Source organism: Vidua macroura, chromosome 10, assembly GCF_024509145.1.
Source record: "Vidua macroura isolate BioBank_ID:100142 chromosome 10, ASM2450914v1, whole genome shotgun sequence".
NCBI classification, from domain to species: Eukaryota; Metazoa; Chordata; class Aves; order Passeriformes; family Viduidae; genus Vidua; species Vidua macroura.
In genome coordinates this window covers 19,958,740-19,982,948 of record NC_071580.1, presented here as the reverse complement: position 1 = coordinate 19,982,948, position 24,209 = coordinate 19,958,740, and the positions used below count along the sequence as shown (strand labels likewise).

The 24,209-nt window shown below is 47.0% G+C and overlaps 3 protein-coding genes across 5 annotated transcripts in view; 2 read left to right on the top strand and 1 right to left on the bottom strand.

Annotated features, from left to right (window-relative positions):
• PPP2R3A (protein phosphatase 2 regulatory subunit B''alpha) overlaps positions 1 to 4,708 on the top strand; it is a 52,618-nt gene extending 47,910 nt beyond the window's left edge. Inside the window, exon 14 of the mRNA XM_053986200.1 lies at positions 937 to 4,708. Coding sequence (XP_053842175.1) covers positions 937 to 1,027 — 91 coding nt within the window. The 3' untranslated portion in view covers positions 1,028 to 4,708. The remainder of the gene's footprint in view (positions 1 to 936) is intronic.
• Positions 4,709 to 7,388: 2,680 nt separating this feature from the next.
• On the bottom strand, positions 7,389 to 23,452 carry MSL2 (MSL complex subunit 2). Of its 3 annotated transcripts, none has more exons than XM_053986454.1 (2): positions 22,890 to 23,452; positions 7,389 to 10,918 (listed from the first exon to the last, which is right to left on the bottom strand). In XM_053986454.1, the coding sequence occupies exons 1-2, from the start codon at positions 23,029 to 23,031 to the stop codon at positions 9,321 to 9,323; spliced, it is 1,740 nt and encodes a 579-aa protein (XP_053842429.1). In that variant the 5' UTR covers positions 23,032 to 23,452; the 3' UTR covers positions 7,389 to 9,320. The 3 variants fall into 3 exon arrangements, with proteins under 3 accessions (XP_053842429.1, XP_053842431.1, XP_053842430.1); XM_053986456.1 differs by lacking the exon at positions 22,890 to 23,452 and adding an exon at positions 22,512 to 22,602; XM_053986455.1 differs by lacking the exon at positions 22,890 to 23,452 and adding an exon at positions 13,877 to 13,924.
• A 570-nt stretch (positions 23,453 to 24,022) lies between these two features.
• Positions 24,023 to 24,209, top strand: part of PCCB (propionyl-CoA carboxylase subunit beta) — a 32,795-nt gene continuing 32,608 nt past the window's right edge. Inside the window, exon 1 of the mRNA XM_053986889.1 lies at positions 24,023 to 24,205. The gene's annotated coding sequence lies outside the window, so the exon portion shown is untranslated. The remainder of the gene's footprint in view (positions 24,206 to 24,209) is intronic.

Sequence of the window (24,209 nt, the reverse complement as noted above, 5' to 3'; positions counted from 1 at the left end):
TAGAGCAGGACAGACCCTGACAGCCTCCCAAGGGTTTGCTGTGCTTGCATATGGGTCAGCCAAGGGAAAAACACCACAGGAGGGCGTAAACAATTCCTTCCTGGCACATCCATGCTGGGCTATCCAAAAGAGTTCACCTTTTTGCAGCCCAGTTTACCACTGAACACAAAAAGCCATTCCTATCCTGGCCATTGGAGTACCAATGCTGCAGTTGGAGCACAAATGCTCCAGCATTTCCTTTGTGAGCAACCTTGCTTTAGAACAAAAGGGAGAACTTTAATTTCTTGGGAGCCCTGCAAAACTAACTCATAGTATGCTGTGACTGAAGGGAAACATCTTAAAAACATCATTTCTTGGGACTAGGAATGAGCTGAGAGCTCCAGAGCCATATCCTGTGCTGCAGGTCATGGAACCCAGCCAGCCTGGATAGTGAGCTGGAGCTGGGAATTCCCACCAAACCTCCTCAGACCATAAATGCTCCATCCTGGATATCAAACTTGCAACTGAGGGAGAGAGGAACATGAAAGCATGGCCACAATTGTTCTGTGTCTGTCAAAACACACCTCAGCCAGAAGATGCTTTGAACCAGGTGTTTCTGAGCCAAGGCTCCTCTGGGGCCCAGGGCTGTGGTTGGATTACTTTATTTCTACACTGAACTAGTGAGGCTCTGGGAGTTCCTGACAATTGTTATTGAAGCTGGATTCAAATTTTCTAATGCTGAACACCAGTGAGACGAGGCTGGATGGGAGCACAGATCCGTGTCTGCTGTCAGAGTACTGATGACTCCCACCCTCTTCCTCATGCCTCAGGAATCTCCTCCTCAAGGTTCACCTCTCACATGCGCCTGCATTTTAGCCAGCTGACTTAGTAACCACTGAAATAACAGCCCCGAAAACCAAAATACAGCTTTTAAAGACACACCTTTTCTCTTTGCAGATCATGTGAAGATGACTATGACACAGATGAAGTCTTACCTCCCCCTGAAACTGGAGACAAGTCAGACAAGCTAATTATCTCAGATCTCTGAGCATAGAGAAGTGGAAGACACACCATGTCTTTCAAACTGGATAGCATTCAGTCCCAAGGCACTTGGGGGTTTTCCTTAAATCTGTCATTGGAACAATGTGCTTTATTTTGTACACTGAAACTTGAGACCCCTTTTTGTCTTCCTGTGTAATTGCAATAAGGTAATTTCTATGAAAAGGCTTTTTACAATGTGTTATTGTGCACACTCACTGAAAATGGTGATTGCACCTTGTTTCATTTATATATAAATTCTGTTATGTCCCCAGATGTGCAATAAATGCCAGCATCTAATGATTGTAACAGCTGCATGCAACATCTGTAGTGGTCATTTCTCAGTTCTGTGCTGTGCCACTCTGTCCCCTTGGCTTTACACCAGGAGTGACAAAAGAGCTGCCAAATTAACTTCAATGTGTGTCTAGAAATCTTTTAAAACACAGGTCACAGTGAAGTTCTTTTTTTCCTTCCTGTCCTGGAAACAAAGGGAACGTGCCTGTGCATGGGGAGATGAGATCCCTTTGCCCCCAGCTCTTCCACTGGCTGCTGGACTGTTTCACTGCTGTGGATCTGTGAGCAGTTTCAGCACTACACCACATCATGTTCTCTAGGAATTTGAGACAGAGTTACCTGTTCTAGCCCTGTGTCCCCTCCTGTGCTCATCTGCCTCTGGCCAGAGCTTTGTCTGTGTAGATTTCTACTTTGTACAAGTGTTTTGCAGAGTATTTACAGCAAATACAGATCTCTGCTGTTGAGCCACTGTGTTGAGACTGCTGTGCACCAGTTCCGTCCATGCCTGTGTTCTCCTCTCCTGTAGCCTTCTTCAACCTCTTTAACCAAGAGACTAAGCTGAGATAATGAAGAAAAAAAGCAACCCCCTCTTTTAACCAGTAAAGGAATTAGTCTGTATTATTGCCAAAATTAATTTTTCTCCCAGGCTCAGGGAGGAAATGCTGTAACTAATGAATTCTTGCTTTAAGTGCAAAATTAAATGGACTTTCCCCCTAGAATCACGAGTGATATCTCTGCTCTCAGCACACACTGCTGCTGCAGCTGGCCAGCAGGGACTGTGGTTCAGCACAGGGGTGATTAGAACAAATTCTTAATTTTAGCCCCATATATGTACAAGCAGGTCTGGGCCTTACCTTCTCAGCTGGGACAGGTCTGAGCCCTCCCAGCTGTGCCCAGTCTGTGATGCTGGGTTGCTGTGTGTGCCCTGTATCTCCTGCTACCTCCCTGTGAGAGCCTCAAGCTGTGCCTCCTGCCAGAATTCCTGGGAGCTGCCTGCCCCTGCTCTGGAGGCAGAGCACACCCGGGCGCTGCAGAACTCGTGTGTCCCCACGGACAGGACGGGACTGGATCTCTGCAGTGCCTCCAGGGGTCAGTATCCAAATGAGGACCGGGCTGATCACTCCAGTGCAGTCTGGGCTTTTCCAGGAGCCTCTGAAGCCCAAGGCCTGCCTGCTACTGCCCAGGGGGATGTGCTGCTGCTTCCCTGGGGTCAGAACTCTCCCACGATCAAACTCAGGAAGAGAGGAAGGTTTCAGGTTGAACTGACCAGATGCATACACACCCCCCAGGATCCTGGACTTGGTATTTGGGAAACTTCTGGATGCCCACATTGGTAGCAAAGGCCCTGCCAGGTGACCTGCATCCCGTAGTAACAGGTGAAGCAGGGAGCACCCCGACCAAACCAAGACAAGCCCCTGGAATGCAGCAAGCACACAGCATGTCTGGATCCCATCTCCATCACTGCCATAACCTTGAAGGGAAAACCTTCCCTGGGGGTGATTCCACAAATGCCCAAATGCAGAACCACCAAGGAACTGACTGCAAGAATGGACACAGGATGGAGGTCCCACAGCTGCTGCTCCAGCCACGTTTTTCTGAGAAGAACCTGGGCACAGCAAGAGTCCACCCCTCACTCACTGCCATGGTCCAGAGGAGCCTTTCAGTTTGATGTCCCTTTGCATCTCTCCAAAGACTAAGATTCCTCAAAAGGAAATGAAACCCTCATGGTCCTCCAGCAGCAGCAGTACTGCAGTGGCTTGTTTGCCAGTTCTGGAAAGCCTCAGTCACCCACCACTTCAGAGTCCTTCTTATTTGCCTTTTGCAGAGGGCCTTTAATTCAACTCATCCCTGAATTCAGGCTCCCACCTCACACCCCACCAGCCTAAACTGGTGCCTTTCTTTGCAGAAGTCAGAAGCCAGAGTCTGGTAAAACTCACCAGCTGCCTTCCCAAGGTTTGGTTAAATAAATGGAGACAGGAAGCTGATAGCTGCTCTGCTGAGCCCAAACCCACCCCCTCTCTCCTTCAAACAGACATCCAGTACTGCTACAACAAAATAGAATGAATCCAAACCCAATCCATGCTTTCTGGTAGGTCAACACAAGCTAATTAAAAAAAAAAAATTACAGCAAATATTTTGCATTCTATGTGAATAGAAGGACAAGCTGTAGAAGCCACTGCTACTGTGGTGGCAGTGCAAAATCTGCAGTAATATTCCAGGAATGGAAATCCATTCTCTGTCCCTAAAGTACTTGAAAATAAGCACAATTCAGCAGGCACATGTGCATTCATAGAGGAGTTGTTCTACACCCCACTTGTGACTTAGCTGCTCTGGATGGAAGGTTTGTAACTCTGCAGAATTTAAGTGAGGTAAATTTGGGAACTTCTGTCCCAAATTTGCTTTTTTCTGGGATAGTCAAGGGTGCATGTGTCCAGCCAGCAGGGCTGCTCAGCTGCAGTGAAGCAGCCCCAGAATCCCTGCCCAAAAGATTTGCAGGAGTCCCTTGGCTCTGGCTCTGCCTCCTGACTCCATGTCAGTGCCACTTCAGATGTTGCATCCTGGGAAGGACACATCCTGCATTTTTCAGTGCACATCCAGCTCACACTGAAGGCTTTTTCCTTACAAGTAGTCAGAAAAGTGAGTAAAATTCAGTTTTGCATGATAAAAATATGATTGTGCTTATTTGTTTCTAGTCTGCTTTTGTCTAGCAAATTGAAGCCCTGTGTTCTTACAAACCCCTTGCTTTTTACTGTTGTATCACAAATATTTTCTCTCTGCAGTACTAAGATGGGAGGTATGGCTCAGTACTACTGCTGGAATGGTACTAGTTGGATTTTTTCTCAGTAGTACTTGCTGCATCCCAGTTTTTGGCAGTGAACCCTGGGCACTGCTCCAGCTCCCCTCCTGCCTCTGAGGGGCAAGTGCTGCAGAACAGACATGGGCAGCAAAAGAGGGATTCCAAAGCTTTCCTGCTCTCCTGAACCAAGGATTTAACGAAGCTGACTCAAGACACTCTAACCAAGGTACTGGGTTTAGTTTCTAAAACAAAATAGTCCTGAAAGACCAACGCTAAGTTCACTGAAATATCATTGTAACAGTATGGATTTGGCGTCTCTAGATCAGTATCTTAGGTCTATGCAAACAAAATTGAACCTCAGGGATGAGCACAAGCTACTGTAAGAAAAACATAAACAGAGCTTCCTCTTGTGTGCTCATCTTCTCACTGTATCACTGGGTGAGGGGGTTAGAAACGGAATATTTAATAATAATAATAAAAGTTCTCATACTTTGTAAAAGTAGTTTTGGAGACATTTTGTGGTGGCATGGTTTGCTCTTTGTATTTTTACTTTATATTCTTTTTTGGCAAATAAAGGACTTTTGAATTTAAAAAGGAAAACCTGTCTTGGTGGTGGGGTAGTGTTACTGCTCACTTCATCTCCAGCTGCGGTGCCAAAATCTCCTTCCCTGCTGTGGTGAGTTCACACCACCCAGCTACCTGTAAGCAAATGCCTTCCAAAGCCAAAATTCCAGGCTTTCTTCTCAAAAATACTGGGATAAACCAATCTGACCACTGACCTCTCTCTCATCTGTGTCCTCACAGGGAGCACTGTCCCTCTGTGCTCAAAACATCCAACTCCTTCATTTCAACCTGTCCGAAAAAAAGGAGATATCTCTTGGATCTTTTGCAAATGAAATAAACAAAGAAAAAAAAAGAAAAAATATGAAAAAGAAAGGGAAAACTAGTAGTGCCTTTTCTAATTTACCTGTATGCAAATACTCAAGCAGAGTGTATGCAGTGTATTGCTCTTGTATTGCTTCACCAAGGAGTGACTAAATGTGTCTATAGAACGGTCACCTTTTCTTGAATTTCTTTAGGGTATCAGAAGCACTTCAATTTCTAAATTTAAACAGTTAAGACCAAAGACCTGCCTGCGATGTTCTTGGTAGTACCAGAAACAGCATCACCTACCTTTCAGAGGGGATTTCCTCAGCTGTGCCACACGCATGGAATGATCTTTACAAAGGTGCTTGTTTGTATCTTTTCAGTTCTCCAATTTAGCAATCAAAAATCCTTTTCTAACTGATTTGCGCAGAATTTAAATAAGAATTATCTGGGGAGGGTGTGCTTCTTGCATGCAGTAAAAAGATGCTTCTGTGCTGGCTCACACCAGAACCTCTGCACCATCCCTGTGCCACAGCTGTGGGATCTGTTCTTGGAACTCTTGGGAGTTTCACTGAGGGAGCAGCTCCCTGCTGTGCCAGACGTACCTGCCTTGGCAAACAGGCTTTTCGGGTTTATTTCTCTGTAACTCTGCAGGTTCTTCTGACACCACCGAATGCTGGGACTGGCAGGGGCAGTCCCGGGCTGTGCTGAAGGCACCAAGGGCAGCTGTTCCTGGGAATGTTTTCAGCTCCCATGCAAGGGAAGAACATCTGCAGGGAGAGGCTGCTGTGCCCCCAGTGCCCCTGGCTCTGCACTGTGGTCAGACAAGCCAGGGAGCGAGAACAGCTCCTGCTGGGAGAGCTGCAAGGTAACACATCCAGTGGGGAATGTTCTTCTCTCTGTCCCCCCTCCTCTGGGATTTAATCCCAACCCCTGGTTTGTTGCAGGATCGTTAAGGTTGGAAAAGACCCCCATGATCACCAAATCCAACCTTTGAGAGCACCACCCTGCCCTCTAAGCCCTATCACCAACAGCCACATTGACTTGTGTGTCTGAATGTTTTTTAACATGTCCTAATGTGTGATACCTGGGAAGAGCCCTTCCACTCCACATGGAAGCATAGAGGGGTTCTCCTCCTTGTTCATAACTATGTTCAGATCTGGATGGTCAGAAGCACTGGATTTTGTACCACTACACGTGACCAAAACCTGCTTTTTCTTTTTGACTCTGCTCTACAAATTACAAGGTTTTAATAAAGTTTGGCAGTTAATCCCTGCCTTCAAGGGGATTGGGAAGAAAACTGGAATATCACACACTTCCTCTATAAGAAATCTCCAAGCAGCTCTCTCTGTGCTAACACTGAGAACAGCTCCCCAGATCCAAAGCCCCGCAGGAGGAACGCCAGGAATTCCGGGCAGCCCAGCTGGGGCCAGGCTGGAGCTCAACTAATCACTGAGCTGCACCCACCAGTGACTCTCCAGCTCCTCGGGATGGGCAGCAGGGACAAGTCCCTCCTGGGCTGTGCTGGACTGCGTTCTCACCCTGCTCTCTGCCCAAGCCAAGGCAGGAAGGCCCCAAAGCAGGAAGCTGCTGTGGAAGGAATGCTTTCCCAGCTGGAGCTGCTGGAATTCCTGTCAGCACCAAGACTATCCTTTCCATTGCTCAGCTCACAAACAACTAGCCAGGAGGGCAAGGAAACCAAACCAAGCCAACCCTAATTTAAACAATTAAAGAATTAGTCATCAACACACTAAGTAGTACTTAGACAGTGAGTTCAACATATGCCACACTGATGCCTTCAGCAATTGCCAAATAGAATTAGAAAACTAACATTTATTAAATCAATTTGAATTTTAATATACATTTCAAGAATGTGGCAGCATAAAAGGAAATGTTTTTAGAAACAACCTGAATCTACCATTTGCAGTTTTACATTAACCATCAGGGCTCTCCTGTCGACGCTCCAAAACACTCTTGACCTAAGTTCTCCAACTTTTGGTACCACATTGAATGCAGCAGTGAGATAGTAAAGATTCCAAATACTCCCACATTTCTGGAGCAAGGGTACTTTGTATTTAATTTAATGAAAGTCCTAAAAATGTACCATCAACAATCTTGGCAAAACTGAACAGCTCTGCAAAAGCATTCCGACACAACCCGTGCTGTGCAGCCGCTCCCAGACTCCAGTTCGCTACTTTGCTTACACGTAGTGGACTAATAAACAGATTTACATTAGTAGGTCACGATCAAACCACCAAATTAGAGACTGGTAGGATCCCTCTGGGTCAACACAAAAATCACATACAAGTTTAACTAAATACATTTTAATAGGACATCGTTAAATCTCATGAGGGCTAAAAAACACAGATCTTAGGTACTTGGGTTGGCAAATAAAGACAAGAATACTAAGAAGCATTTTCCACCATTTACTCATTATCAAAAATATTTTTCAACTCTTCTTGCAAAACAAAAACAAAAAAGTACAGACTGGACACGTACATCACATTTTTCTTCCTATGGCTTTAACCCCCCACCCTGCCCACCCCACAAAAAAGACGGGGGGAGAAACAAACCAAAACCAACAAAAAGCTCTGACCACATTCACAGAAAATGACACCATGGTACACTACAAAACAAAAGGAGGTGCCATTTGTGTCCAAAGGGCTTTGCTCATTTCTCGGTGAGGAACCGTCATTGTACGTGCTTTGTGCCAAATCAAAGCACACCCAGCGCCGGGCTGGAAAGCACCGTGGGGGCTGTGCCTGAGGAAAAGGGAAGATGGAAGCAGGAAAGGAACTAAAAAAATCCACACACTATTTAACATGCTGCTGAAACAGGAATGGCCTTTAAAATCAGACAGTAATGTTTGTGTTCGAGTCAGCCCATGTTCGGGTTGTGCTCTATCATTCCAAGAGAATTTCTACTTTCACAAAGCAATCTCAACTTTTTAGGCTTCCAAAGAAGCCCTGAAGGCACAACTAAATCTTGTGCCTGCACTCTTATTTAGGGATTGCGCTGAGATCAACCATTTTTGCACAAAGCTGAATTCCTAAGAGGAATTCTTTCATTGTAACACTTTTCCAGATAAGCTTGACAACTTTGTGTTATTTTTCTATTTTCGAGAAGACTTTTGGCCCAGGTTGAAAAGCAATGACCTTCAAAAGCTGCTTTCAGCATTTCAGCAAAAAGTGAGATAGGTTCAGGGTGGAGTGAGTTATATATAGCTTATTCTGTTTAGCAAACACCCCAAAAATTTGACCTTTGATAGCCCTCGATCCTGTGCCCTGGCTGGGAGGTGCCTGTCAGCAGGGAACTCCCCTCCGTGGGAGGGGTCCCAGCTCTGGTACAAACCTGATCAAACAACCCCCCCAGTGGTGATAAGTGCTGCAGCATCTCCCTGTAGCCCTGGCACTGATCAGCACCAGAGGGGGGAAAATCAGCCAAGGACTTCCTGTAACCCACAAAACCCCTTCTCTTCCCTAGAAGCAACAGCAGTAAAAAAGCAGGAACTCGGGAAAGGGAGACGATGGTGCTAACAGAACTTGAACCTTCACAGGGTACCAGTGATGTTCTCCCCCAGCCCAGCCCCTCAGCGACTTGTGACGCACAGGGGGCTGGCACAGAGGGGCAACTGAGCAGGGACATGACCTGTGAAGTGTCAGGAAGACAAACCCCAAGGATGATGATGACATTACCAGGACAGGGTATCCAAGCTGGAGCTCGACCTTTGCATCCACCTGACCCTCCTGAGCTTTGCCTGCAGCCTGAGATGCCTTTTGGCCTGCCAGCTCGCTCAGTATATTTATTACTCTTTTTTAACTGTATGCTGTTCAGTAGAGGGCACAACCAATTCTCACAATCACCACTACCTACCCTTTCCAGAGTGTATCCCCCAGCTCAGTGCTGCCTTTCCCACAGGAATGTCAGGTCATTTCCTGCTCATGGTGACTGTAACCCATCAAATAATTATTTCTCTACACCATCATCTAGCACAGTTGAGATGCACTATCTGGATGCTACACTGAAGCTGAAGCTTTGACTGAGCACAAAGCATAAGCAAGTACAATGAGGTCAATATACTTCTTGTCAAAAGATCTTGTGATAAAATCATTTACATCAGCAATCCATCTCAAACTATGAGGTGCTGTAAGAACTAAAAACAGTTTTAGGGTAACTCCTCCATTATCTGCAACTATTTCCCAGACACTAATACACAGAACATAGCAATGAAAAACACTTGATACAAGTGATCTAAACGCAGGAGCTCCAGCAAGTTAAACAGAACCATAGCTGCCTTAAACCTGTAGCAGTTCCCCTACAGATGGCAGGGAAAAGAAAGAAAAGTTTAACAGTCATATCTCATGTCTATAGCTTCATCCAAACTTTTCTCATCGTGTGTACTGGCAGCTAAAAACGTCGTTACTGGTGACCCTGTCACATTGATTACACTGGTGCTTGTGCTGGCATTGCGCACAGCAATGCTTGTCACATTAATGCCCAAAGTAAGCCGAGTCTGCTCCAAGGCCTTTTCTGGCACTGCAAAGGCCTCCAGCTTCTTCTCCCCGTTAGCCATGTAGGAGTTTTGGCAGCCACGGCATATGCAGTCAAGGCAGGCTTTGCGGTTAGAGTAGCAAGGGCAGCGTTGGCCACGGCATGTAAGAACACTTGGATTTTGGGTGGCACGACCACATTTACACCCTTTCTTTTCTTGTGGCTTTTTATACACAGTTTTGGTTGGGCTTCCTGGCATAACGTTACTGCTGGGAACTTTCTCCTTTGCCTTGTCTTTTGTTTTCAGCACCCCTGGTTTGGCTTTCGGGTGGGATTTCTTAGGGGCATGTTCTAAGTTCTTTTTCATGCTTTTGTTAGACAGGAGCACAGTTTTACTGATTTTGGGAGTAGTTCCTCCATTAGGTACAGTCGCAATAGGCTGCAAAGACATTTTATTTTCCTGTTTGACTGTCACGGGAGCCGATGCTCCCAGCGTTGGGCCGCAGATGATGCTGGAGATGGGCAGAGGCTGAACCTTCTCGCTGTCGCTTTCGGAGCGAGAGCGCTTCCTGTTCAGCTTCACCACCTTGGGCGTGGCTGCCGTGCAGGAGAGCCCATGAGGAGAAGCATCTGTGGACATGAAAATGTTATGGCTGAGGGGAGGGGGGGAGAGCTGCAGGAAGGGGCCGTTGGCCATGTTTGCCTCCAAGCCGGGCTGCAGGTTGGAGTCGCACACCTCGCTGCTGGACACGGTCTCCAGGCTGCGCAGCACCTCCTCGACGCTGAGCAGCAGCGACCCGCCCGGCTTGATGTCCTCACTGAAGCCACAGATGTCGATGCCCGCGGGGCACAGGTCGCTGGTGGCCACGGTGTCACACACGGGCTGCAGGCTGCCGGGGATGTCCTCCGTTTTGATGTAATCACCGGTGCTGCACACATCGATGGCGCTGGCGTGCTCGGGAGAGGGGATGCTCACGCCGAGCTTCTCCACCGACAGCCCGTTGCAGGGCGGCAAGCCGTTGATGACGGAGCCCCGCAGGTCCAGGCTGGGGCCGCTCTCAGGCAGCGCCGTGAACCCCCCCGGCGTGTCCGTCGCCAGCTCCGAGGTGGAAGGGACCGGGGAATGCGTCAGACACAGAGCCAGGGCTGCATCCGAGGATTTCTCCGTCTCCTCGTGGAGAGGTGCCCCATCCTTGAGCAGAGCCAGCAGGTCTGCAGAGCAATCCACGGCCTGGATGATGTCCCGGGCCAGCGGCGTCTGCGTGATGTACTCACACAGCTTCTTGTAGCAGTTCACCAGGATGCTCAGCTGCTTGTTCTCCTCAAACTGCTCGTAGTCCTTGCACCAGCTACACGAGGGCTTCATCATCATCTTCTTGCCTTTACACGTTTTGCAGACATAATGCTGACAATTGGAGTTGGTAGGAGCAATAGGGTCTTGTAGCAAATTTCCTACGGGAAAAAGGAAGAGGAAAATTACAATGGACTTGAGGCAGGTTTACGGGACATTATTGGATTAATTTTTTTGTACTATCAAAAAAAGTTACTCAAGAAGTTGAGTTATTCACAAGAAAAACATCCCATCCAAACAATCGCATGTACAAATTCTCACAGCTGCCAACCTGGTTTTAAAACATTAGATAAAAATTAGAAGAAAACCATCACACCACAACTTGTGTGCTGCTGCTTTAGAAACATTCTCAACTACAACACTACTGATCACCTTTGCCCCTTCAGCTTTGTCCACGGAAACTTACAGAACACACAAGATCACTATGAATTTACCAAAAGTGAAATAATAAACTCCTGTGACAACTTACTGCAAAGATTTTAATAGAATTCATAATAACAAATGGGAACTGAGCAGAGGGAAAACTCTGAAAAGAATGTAAAAATTATGAACTATCCACCCCTAAACAGAAGAAGACTTCGTGTTATTTTTCATTCAGCATTTAGTGAAGCCACCAGAATAAAGAATTTTTTTCAATATTTTACTGTTTAGAATAAAAAATGAATAAAAATCAGCTACTAAAGGAATCCATACACCCCTGACAGCCCAGAAAGCTTCAGACCCCCAGCACTGACAGTCTGGAAGGTTTTGTCTGCAGATCCCCAAAACTGTAAAAACCTGGAAGAATGGTTTTGGTTTTCCTTAAGAACAACTCAAATATTACCTAAGGATAAAATATGAAAGAACAAGTGAAACTAAATTCTGTAGAGAAACAATCCATCTAGTTCCTATATCCAGAAAGTGACAGTAGTGCTTTGCTATTTCCAGGCAGCTCTAGGCCAGAAAGATATTCCATCTCCTAAATTAAATTGCAGAGTATCTGTAGTCATCCCCAGCAATGGGCCTCCCTCCCTCCCTCCCCTCCCAGCAGCACATTCTCAGCTTTGATCAGACCCTTCTCCTGCTGGATGAGTTACAGCCATCAGGGAATTCCCACCCAGATTTCCCAAAGTGAAAACAATCTGCTGCAACAAGTGAATAAAATTAAACAACTTGGGAAGAGGAAGCAAAGTGCATATATCAAATCAGACTGGGATAAAAACCCCAAAACATCAAAAGATATTTTCTCTCCTTACTCCTCTGATCTCTTTTCCCTGCATTCCCTGATCCCTCTTTGGGAAGGGGTTGCTCCCAGCCCTCCACCTGAGCCATCATTCAGTGGGTGTGGCTTGATGTAAACTGAGTTTTGAGCAACAAATCACAAGAGTCAGTGCTCAGGCTGGCATTACACAGTAATTTTTAATAAATACAGTTGTTCAGCAAGCTGGCAGGTGGCACAGACAGTGGCACAGAACGAACCCTGCCCTGCGTGACAGTGTGACAAGACGCCACCAGGAGAAGACAAAACACTCATCACATCAAGCTGGGAAGGTTTAAAGCCAACAGATGGAACATGAAGTCACACAGTCCAACCCGTAGGGGGAAATTACTGGATTTTTTCCCCAAGTTCCCTTGAAATGACACAATATAAGCAACACAGGCAGAGTTGTGGCCATTGTGGTCCTACGATGGAACTTGATTTTAGGAGAAAAGTTCCCTGAAGAGAAAAAACCGAAACTTTAAATCCCACCAGCTCCTCGAAGAAGTTCTGTCCTTCAGCAGAGAGTTCACCACCAATGGTCCAGCCCCCCTGAATCCTGAGTCCAACAGGACCAGCAGGAGCTGTGCCCTGGCCAGTGCAGACACTTCAGAGCCCTGGAACTACAGTGCTCCCAGGGCCAAAAGCCACCAGCATTAATTAATTCCCAATTAATTAATGACACAAAGTAGCTGGGTGCACTCCTTATACACCAGCGGCCTTTCTTGGCTCCTTAGGACAATAAATAAGGCTGAGTTACGATGCTTTACAGAACTAAAATACTTCAGAGATGGCACCAAATAACAAGATACCACCTTAAATTTTAATTAGATTTTTAAAAAAGGCATCACCAACAGTGTGTTTTATTTCTCCCAAAATAAATTTGGCTGAAACTCCTGAATAAGTACAAATGCTAAAAGAGGATACAGGAAAATTTAAATTTCTGGAGGCTTTGAGGGAAAAACCAGACGGACTGACAAGACAAAACACTTCACATGCTCTCCCTGCCAGGAAGAACAGAGCAAGTTCTACTCCCAGTAAATGCCAGGCAACCTACACTGGAGAGACATTAGGAATGCCTGAGCTGTGGGAATATTTTCTGTTTCAACTCATATCTCATTGAATATTCATTCTTAAAAGTTTCTCTCTTGTATGGATTCTGTGGCATTACCACTCTCCTCAGTCTTAGAACTGACAAGTTTAAAAAAAAAAAAAAAAGTCAACCATGAGATGCTAATTTCCCATAAAATTAAGTTTCATTACTTGTAATACTCAGGGAAGGGCACTAAGTCAGCAGCACTGTCCCACAAACAGCACCTGAGCTGTTTTGGAACCTTGAAGTTTTGCAAGGCCAAGATCTCACTTTTGCCTAGTGGCCATCAGTGCTGCCCCTCTCTAGAAATTTGAAAATTTATGTAGATCTCCAAGATACAAGCATGGTGGGCCCTGAAGTTAATATTTTTCCATGTTTGTAATTTAGTATTTCTCTAAGCTAAATGTAATTTTTCATTTTATTGTGCAGCCACTGACCTGCATTAGACCCTTCCACAATTCCTCACTGCAGACCTTCAGTTTTACAGCCCTGTGTAGCCTGGTGTTACTGAACTCTGCTCTGTCTTTTCTCACTCTCTTTTCTAAGGGGTTTATCAATACACCAAAGGCAAAATTGTGTTCTTACAAAGCCTCCAATACAAGACTTTCATTCCACATCAGCTCTTAACTATCCTGATTTCATAAAGGTTGACAAAATACATACATTAATATCACACCCACAATTAATGAGGAGCACATAAAGAGGAAAAACTTTTAATATATTATTTACCAAACATCCCAGCTGATCTGGAAAGGCTGTCCAGGGAGCTGGAGCGAGGTCACTTAAACCACATGGAATACTTCCTGCTGTGGTCCTTAATGAGCATTATTTCACAGCTGCAGGGACAAGGGGAAGCATCTGCAAATTGTGTCTCTGAGACCAAAGGGAGGAGAAGAATTGGGAATCAAAACAATTGTTAGGTGTCTGTGCCCAGCAAATACGCTCCTAATGGATGAAATTCCCTGGGAAGAAAGGCTTGAACAGGTACTTCCAGCCATTCTCACCTATCCTCAGCAAAGGCAGGAAAGGGCTAAACACAAATATTTAATTTAGGGTTCTTGGAAATGCTACTGGAACATTAATCACTGAAAATTATCTTTGCTATTCCAGCAACCCAAAGTCTTAAGAATTATTTCATTATTAAACTTTTAATTTCATGAAGTACAACAGAAAAAAAAAGTCAATTTTTTTTTTACAAATACAAATGTATCCCTGGGGTTCACCCTGGCTGCACCGGGATCACCAGAAGTGCTCTGGCACCGTGGTGCTCAGCCAGCACTGGGGGCATCCATGGGACACATAAGGAGAGGGCAGCAAGGGAGCCCACCCACCAATCTGTGCCAATCAAACAGCACAGTGAGCACGAGCTTATTTTTAAACCACGACTACAGAAACAGAAATGCTGAGCCTCTACCAAGCTCTGAGGAACAGGAAGCTCTACCCATCTGAGGTTTCACATACACACTTCTACATGCCAAGGACCCCAAAGTCATATCCACATCTGGAGCTTTGACAGCTGCACTGCTATACTGTCAGCCTTTTCATTTTGGAATTAAACATCATCTGATTGTTTCTACTAAAATAATTAGCAACAGCCAGAAAGCTCCAACAACTTGCCACGTGCAAGCTTCAGAGCTCAGGAGCTCCTGAAGGACAGGAGCTGGTTCTCACCTGCTGTGACACCACTGCACAGGGGAATTTGTGCTCAGCCACCCCTCTACCTGCAGCTCCAGAGCTTCAGCTGCAGCACTGTGGGAAGGAAAAGCCCTGCTCTCCCCACCACCTTCCCTGAACTGCTCCCTGCCACTCCACACAGCATCTTCTCACCCAGAAAATGATCAGCTGGAGCCCACTGAAGAATGAGCAGCAACTCAACGAGGCTTTAAGGCAAAACACAACAGAAAATACCCTCACAAAAGCAGTGTTTCCCGAGTTGGATAAATCCCCTAAAAGCAGTATTTGCAAAACTATCTGACGACAGACAGGCAGGCATATGATGAGCAGCAAAAAGGTCTGTCAGCCATCTGCAGAGGAATACAACAAATGTGTGGGATCTGTTTTAGAGGGGTGGGAGATCTGAGAACTTCCTGAAAAACATGAAAACTGAACACATTCTGACTCACAGAGGTTAGTGCAAGGGCCAGCTGTCATGGACATGACAGTAGGGAAAGGTCTCACAGATCCCAAGCCCTAACACCCCCCACTTCCAGACCTACACTCAGGGTGGGTTGGATCATGTTAGATTTGATGCATTTCACCAAAACTGCACCAAAGTCAGAAACCAGAATCCCCAGACCAATGTCTGTCCTACCCCTGCCCTAGCAGTTGTCCCAGGAAGAAAAATACTGGGCAGCTCCTCTCAGTGAAACCTGCTGGATCCCCTGTCCCCAGGTGTCCCACCCACTGCACAGCATTCCCAAAGCACGTTCCCAAGACGTGCAGAGCACCGTGCTCTTAGCTGAGATACAACCACATCTGTCCAGGGGCAAAGCTCTGAACCCACGGCTGCAGAACACGGTGCGGAGCTGAGGGCAGCTCACAACAACAGCACCACAGATGTGTGATCCTGTCATGGGCTTTGACACAAGGTTCTGTACAGAGAAATTGTTCAATTCAGCCAAAAAGTAGAAATAAAAATGTTTCCCAAGACTCCCAGCACAGAACTCTAAGAAACAATGAGAGTTTCCCTGTGAACTACGAGAAATTATTTCTTCCTGCAAACACCACCCTGCCCTTAGATCACCCCAACCACATCGCCAGAACTTGACCAAGACATCCACAAACACTTATAAATTCCCTGCTGGGTCTAATGGAAATGTGGGGGACATGAAAAAAGCATTTAAAAAAAACCCAAATCAACTAAAAATACTTATTTCAAAATTTTATCATAGAAAACATTCTGCTGGCTACTGAATATTTCTGCACATCCTCCATGAACACACAACTATGAAAAAATTGCTAAAGACATTATTACCCTCATATAGAGACAGTTGTGATTAATGAATTGATGTTTGTATAACTCTCTGAAAAAATAAAAACAGCACTGTTTTTGCCTGAACACCATGGGAACCCAATTTAACCATGATCAGAAGACAGTTAGATTATTTTTCTTCATATCTGGAGAAATACAGTCAACCTATTTAGCTAAAGTTCAAGGAAAAAAAACTACAACAAATTACATTATAGTTGCAGAAGGGACTGACTGCCTTGTTATTTGAGTTCACCCCCCACATAAGAAACAACAGAACATTTTTACTAAGTCCTATGTCAAAGTTATAGTTCTGTCTCAAAGTCCTTGTGCTTACAAAATCCCTGACAGGAAAAATTCTAAATGTATTTTTAACAAACTAGGTGGTAAAGTTCAAACTTTGAGGCTTTGAGAAGATGGATAATTTAATCTTTTTCACCATGCAGTAATATAAAATTTTCACATAATGATGTTTTCCAAAAGTCAAGATTGCTGTATTTTGAGAAGTTTCAAATAGCAAAATTAACATTTCTCCTATGGGTATAAAATAATAACATGTTTCTAAGCTGCAGAAACACTCACAAGAGTTAGAACTTGCCTTGGAAGTTATAGATCAAGTTCATCACATTCCCTGAGCAAACAAAAAGTAATGAAAACAGTTTTTCCACACTAAACAAAAATGCTGGAGCATCAGAATCTCAGAGTGAAGTGTGCTCCCCAAGGGCACAGCGCAGAGGGAGCCAGCCGTGGGCAGGCTCAGGAGACCCGGAATACCAAATTACATCACTGCGGGCCTCGGTGCGATTCCTGCAGGAGAGCAGGAGAGCTCTGCTCCCTGCAAAGCACCGTGCTCCGGAAAGGCTGTACTGCCATCACTTCTCCAGTCACTGCCCAGCCCCAGGGAATGCTTTCTGGCCTTACTAAAGACTCCAACACAATATCCAGGAACGCTCAGTCCCTATTGAGAGGCCTGACGTGTAAATCTTGGGTAGCAAAGCAAACAAAGGCAGAGGAAGGTGTGCTGGAGTGCTCCCTGCCCACGGACCGGCAGAGCTCAGCCATCCCAATAAAAATGCCTCCTGGCAGCACATTAACTCCTCTCTAAACACTCGGGAACACAATTGCTTTAATCAGTATCTTCAGGCACCACCAAAGCCATCCATCACCTCCCAGCTCCTCAAGCAGGAGCACTCCTCCCCAATCCCAGCAAAGACAGCACTGTAACCCTCTTTGGAAGTCACTGTCACCCAGCTGCCACCGAGGGGACCACAGCTACTTCTCTTCCTACTCAATTTTCTTCTAAGGCAGAGGGGTATTTTTAGTTTAGAAACCAATTTGAATTCTACTGGTAGAACTTTCTGTTATCAAAACTTCTGCAGTACAATGCAGACAACCTTGACAAAGCAGTTCTCCCAGGAGTCACACACAGGGTTTGAAAACAGGAAAGGGAAACGAAGTTGAGTAGGGAGATTTTAAGAGGAAATCACCCAACATATTCTTGAGTAAAAACTGGTGTATACAGAGATGTGTGACTGGACATTTTATAGACAACTGCTCTCCAGAACAAGGACACACAGAATACCAGCAGCAGAAGGTTTTTTATAGGTACTTAGTCCCCTAGTCCATACTCTCTGATGGTTGTTTCAGAGATGCTGATTATTTTTCACATTCTCCACAAATTCAGAAATGTTTTGACAACCATTCATGACCAGTTTTAAGGGGAAAATCATGTACTTTTAAAAACTACCAGTAGTTTTGTTTACAGTATTTCTCATAACTGAAAACAGAGGAAAGAAGAAAATGTCAATGGAGAAAATACCTAAAAAACCCCACAGAACCAGACCAATTTTCAAACATAAAAGGCAACTCTGATCTGGCAGCACAGATCATGAATCAGCCTTCACTCTCCTCAACCTAGGAGGAATGGACAACAAAGAAGTCCTAAGCTGAACTCTTCCATCCCAAAACTTAAAAAACTCATGCTTTTTTCACTCGTAACACTCTGTTACCCAAGCTCAACTTAGCCATGGCTCACATCCCAAATGGAAACTCCAGTATAATCCATATAATTAAGGTTTATTAGAATGGGAATTTGTTTCATCTCCCTTATTCCATGTCTGTGACAGGAAACTAAATTTTCCAGAAAGTTTCCATCTGTTTAGGTGTCACTCAAGTATCTCCCCTGTGAGGGCAGTTCAGTCCAACTGTCCAGGCCCTGTTCCCACCATTTCCCAGTGACAGAGTGCAGCCCACAGCACTGAGCTCTGCCTGGGACCTGGAACCAAGAGTTCCAACCACACCCCAAGAGCTGCCGACCAGGGAAGGGTATTGGGGGACACAGGAACTGCAGAAGCAAAGGAGAATTACCTCAGAGAGGGGCGAGGAAGAGGAGGAGAAGCCTTCACATGAACAGAATGGCACAAAGTGGAAAATTGTACACAACTGTATACCACCAACTATGGAGACATTTCAGATCTAGTGCCAAGTATAATTGATTATAATATGTAATTATACACTCCATTCAACTTACTTTGGCAGTATAAAACTCTCAAAACAGGTTATTGCTTTGACACAAAAGCAGGAGGGAAATAACATCCTTCCACTAATCTTTATATAGAAAAGCAAAAGCTAACAGTTCTTATTTTATTTTTTTGGCAATCCATGCCATTGCCCATGCTTGGGAGTTGCTTCCACAATGCTACCGCAGCACTGAGCCTTCAACCCCCTGGCTAAAATTATCAAGAGCTGCCTCAGAACACCGGATGGGGCTCTGTGAGGTACCAGTCAGTGCTGCCATGGCTTTCTTTGTTCCTCCCCCCTAATCTCCCTAAAGCCACATGTTGTCTCACATCCCCTTACTGAGATTACAGGATGTTTAAGACAAGAACTGTATTCTCATCCTGTATTTCCCAGCACCAGCTGGGTTCCTGGCCAAGCATAAGACGCTGTCCTGCAGCTCTGCCAGCTTCCAAGAACTCTCTCAAACAGCAATAACAATCTTTTACATACCTTTGAAATATCTTTCAGAGATTCCACAATGAAGTTTTCTATGGATAAAAAGCTAAGCTGATCTGCCTGGCAATCCTATCTCTTACAAGCATTTAAACTCTTACAAGAATTTCAGAGAAGGCTCTTAATGCTGAAAAGACCAATGATTTGCAGTTACCTGCATGGTATCTGAACCAGAGAATGGCACTGCTAAGATGTTTACCCCAATAGACAGCACCTTTAAAACACGGAAGTTTGTTGCATAAATTCTACTATACTATTTTTAAACTAAATGTGTATTAACATGCAATTTTATAATAATCACTTTATTCCAGAGGCTGAAACTTGTATTTCACATCCTCAAAACACACAAGGCACAGCCCTTCTGCCTAATGCACACTTGGGAGCAGTTATTTTCAAGTTTTAAAAGCTCTAGGAAATATTGTCTTATACATCCCTATAAAAGGATGATGTATTACCTACAGCACTGTCCAGGAAACTGTCACATGATCACACTTAAATCCTAGAAATACACACACGGCTGCTCCAGCTACAGAACTGAACCCTTATCACCCATCATGAGGCAAGAGGGAGACCTTGAATCCACCCAGAACTGATTCAGCTGACTTACACTGACATACTGTATTTACATTTTGGCTTTCTACTGCTGCAATTCCATGTGTGCCAATCTGAATCTGAAATCAGAGCTTTAATTAGAACTTCATAATTATGTGGGTCCAAAAACTTCTGCCACCCCCTGCTATGTGAGCTGGTGTAAAAGACTATGGGATCACAAGGAAATGAGCTGGCTTATGCCTCGTGCTTTGGGAGCACAGTGGAAGCCCAGGAATGTTAGCTGATTTATGGAGCTAGCACTCATTTCTCCTAAAAACCGTTCCCTAAAATTAAAGGGACAATCTGGACCATGGAATTAATACCTACAGCATAACAAAACATTACAGAATACAGTCAAGAGAGATTACACACTGAGAAAAAGCTGATGACCTAAGGAGCACTAATTTGTGCAGTAACTTCCCAAGGGAATTCCTAGAAGTCCAACACTTGAGACTTTAACCACTGCTGATACTTCCTGTAGCATTTCTCCAACAAAGCACTCGGCACTTTGTAAAGATCTGTGCAAGGAAAGTACCAGACACTCCAAGTTCCATGTACATGGACCCAGAGCCAGGTATTTGGATCTCATGGTCTAAAAAGACAAACAGGGCAGCAAGAAGTGAGCATCAGAAAAGCTATCAAGTATTAAAACAAAAAACCCACCCCAAACCCACAGTGCACAGTTAGCTCAGCTGGTCAGAGCAGGGTGCTGAGAACACCAAGGTTCTGTGTTCAGTCCCTCCATGGCCTTTCATTAACATTCCATGGCCCTTGTGGGTCCCTTCCAACTCAGAATATTCTGGGATTCTGGCAGAGTTTTGGGTGGTCATAGTGCTCACTGTCATGATCTCTTAATGTAGCCTTCAGTTCTTAAGACTTTAATCTTTTAAAACACCAAAGCTAAATGGTTGATGGTTGTATAGGGTTTAATGACCTAAAGTACTAAGGTGTAAAAGGTGTAACAGCTCTTAGCACTAAGAGAAAAGGAATACAAAAAGCAAATGAGAAAAAGATGGACTGGCCTTTACCAGTCTGAACTGTAGATTTGTGACACTGGGAACACCAGAGTGAGCAGTTCTGTGTGGGGCAGGCCCACTGCCCCATGGCCACCTCAGGCTCCAGACAGACACCTGAGTAACTCTGCTTTATTGCATGGCTTCACAGAGAGTGTGGAATTTACTGAGGCCCCTGGATACTGACACACCACAAACGGGAGTCCAGGAGGTACAGATAAGACTGGTTAATCAGCTGTAAGCAAAACATTTCAAATAAACAGCAGCTACAGTTATCTGAGAGCTGGCCACAGTAGGAAAAAAAAAAAATATACACCAAAGGAATAACCCTAATACTCAAAGAAAACAAAGGGTCAAGAGAGAAAGCGGAACCATCAAGAGGTAGTTTTTAAATAGGAATATCCATGGAGGCACAAGGAAACAGAAGAAAACAAACTAAAAACGTGGTTTGCTTCACCAAACTAAGAGTGACAGAAAAACCAAGCAAGAAAAGCTGAAGAAGGGAGGAAAAAAGCTCAGGAATTTGGGCAGGGACAAATTAAAGATGGACAATTTCAACAGCACAGAGTGTAAAACTAAGATTGCAAAAGGCCAATAAGGGAAGAAGGCAAGGCAAGGAGAACAAAGAACACATTTTAGAAGACCAGGCTTAAAGTAGAGAGGCCAGAGAGCACAGCAATGCAAATATCTTATTAAATAAAATCAGAACGATATTTCAATATTTTTTGGCAAAAGCAGTCTAGTTTTTGACCAAAAGCAGGAGGAATTTATGGGAAGAAAGCACAGCTGGCGTTGGAATCAATTAGGCCTAAGGTGATAAGAAATAAAAAGCAGAGATGCATCAACACTAGCATCGGGATTCCATGAGGAAAAATCCTTAAGACAAATTACTTCAGGAAATGACGATGCAGAGATCCTGGGAACGGGCTCCCTCTTTCCCAGTGCAAACAGATCTCTATTTTCAAAGACTTTAGGTGGGAGGAGCCAATAGCGAGAGGATAGGAAGCATCTAACGCTACTTTAGCCGTCTCAACAGTTAAACCCTGATCCTGTAAATAAATAAAATATTTAACTTTCTAAACCCTAGTGATTCAATTCAAACCCAGTGTAACACACACATTGGTATCGACAAACATACTGAACATAAAACCACTCTGTCAGGAAAATACAAACACAAACAGGGTAGGACTTAAAACTACCAGAGGGAAAAAAGGAGATTTAAAAAATTTAACAACCAAGAGGTCTAACAGGTCAGAGCCCACTCCCGACACTGACCAAGGCTTCAAAGGGAAGTTCAAGGAAACCTAACAGTTTATTCCAGAGCTTCTTCCCAGGACGGACACATGCCCCCACTCCGTAAACACAGCAGAATGCAATTCCTTCCCAGTATTCCCCAGACCGTAGCACCGAAATTCCGGATACTGCCTTTGCCCACAGCACACAGAACGCTCTTTTCTGGGGGACAGGAGCGGGGAAAGCCCAGCAGACTTCCAGCCTGTTTGCTTTTTATGGTAATTATTGTTACAGAACATTTATCCACTAGGCACAAAAAAAAAAAATTGTTTCTGTCAGCTCAAAATTCCTGGCTTTCAATCGGAATTACTTATTGTTTACATTTCAAGGAGGGGGGAAAAAATTACGAAGTTCCTCTTTCCCTGCCTCTACGGTCTGTATATCGTTTTGGATATCTTTTACCACACTCGCTCTTAGTCATCGCTTTTTTAAAGCGATTAACTCCACTACACCGGGATATTTCAATAACCACTGACAACTGCCGTACCCTCGATGAAGCAGTGATCATAATAAAGCGCTGCATTTTGAGGCAAACACTCTCTCCGCGCCGCCACCGCCTTCGCAGCGTGCGCGGCTGTTGAGACACAGCCCCTGCCGCCTCCCTGCCCTTGTGACCGGCCCTGCCCGCGGCTGCCCCGCGCCGGGGGCGGGTTCAGCCCGGGCAGTTCCCACTCCGCCGCTCCCGAGCGCCGAGCCGCCCCCCCGGCGGCCGCGGCACCGGAGACTCCGGGCCCGGCAAACTTTGCCGAGAGCTGCCCCGGACCGGGCCGGGCGAGGCGAGGCCGAGCTAGCCCCGGTGCGGGCCCAGGGCCGTGCGGGAGCCCCGGGGAGGCTCATTGTGCAGGAACAAAAGAAAGATCCTCACCGCACACGCAGCAGGAGAGGGACTGCCTGAAGTAGGGCAGGAGCTTGTTAATCTCGGAAAAGGACTGGGGGTCCGCCGGGTCGTAGTTGAGCACCAGGCGGCTCGCGGACACGTAGAGAGCAGTGGCATTCACCGGGTTCATCGCCGCCGCTCGCTCGCCGCCGGCTGCGCGGTGCGAAGAAGGTCTGCGCGGGCCGCGGGGGCAGGTGGCCCCGGGGCGGGGGCCGGCCGGGTGTCACCTTGGTCCGGGGCCACCTGGAGCCGCGCGGCCGCGGCGGCGGCAGCGCGGAGGCCGCGGCGGCCCTGCCAGAGGGGGCCGCGCCGGCTGCTCCTCCGCCTCCCGCGGGGGAGGCCTCGCTCCGAGCGGCGGCTCGGCCCGGGCGGCAGCGGCGCTACTGCAGGTCCCTGCGGGCCATACCCGCCCCGCCGCGGGGCCCCTGCTGCTGTCGGCGCCTCCCTCAGCGGCGGCCCGGCATGGCGGCGGCCGCAGGCAAGGATCCGCGAACGGGCGCGGGGCGGCGGCGGGGCCGCGCTGCCCGATGCGGCGGGAGGGCGGCGGAGGCACCCGGGGCTCACCGCGGCCGCATCACCGCGGCGGCGGCGCCGCCTCCTGCGCGGGGCCGGTGGGCGCGCGGGCAGGGCCGGGCGGGCCGCGCGCGCTCCGCGGTGGCGCCGTTAGATCCGGCCGTCACTGCGGGGCCATCGCCGCCGCCCGCGCCGCGCATGCGCGCCCGCAGCGGGGCGGGGGGGGAGCCGGCGCCCTCTAGCGGCGCCCGACCTGGCAGCGGGGGCCGCGCGCAGCAGGGCGGGAGGGGCGCGCGCTGCCTCGGCGCCCGCCATGGGCCCCGCGAGCTCCTGACGGACGGGGCTCCGCTCGGCGCCCCGGCCCGGCCCGGCCCCGCACACCGGCCCCGCACGCCGCCCCGCGCACCCCCGCCACGCCGTGTCTCGGCTTTGCCCCCTCACGGCGGCCGGGCGCGGACGCCGCGTCCCGCCCCTGTCATGGCGAGCGCCTCCGCTCGGGCCGAGGAAGCGGCCCCGCCTCTGCCCTCAGGCCGTGCTGGAACCTGCGGCCAGGCCTGTCAATACCTTGCGCCGCCGGCTGACACGCCGGCCCCCTCCGCCAGCGAGTCCGGGGAGCTGCGGGGCCTGGCAGCTCTTGGGAGAGGTGGCGCGGGAGCCGCGCAGCGCACAGACCCCTCAGGCCATCGCCAGCCTCCTTCCTACACACGGCTCTGTGGACAGAAGTCTGTCACAAGTGTTCCTGCTGGAAACCCCACGTATAGCACAGCAGTGGATGCACAGGCTGAGAGCAGGTAT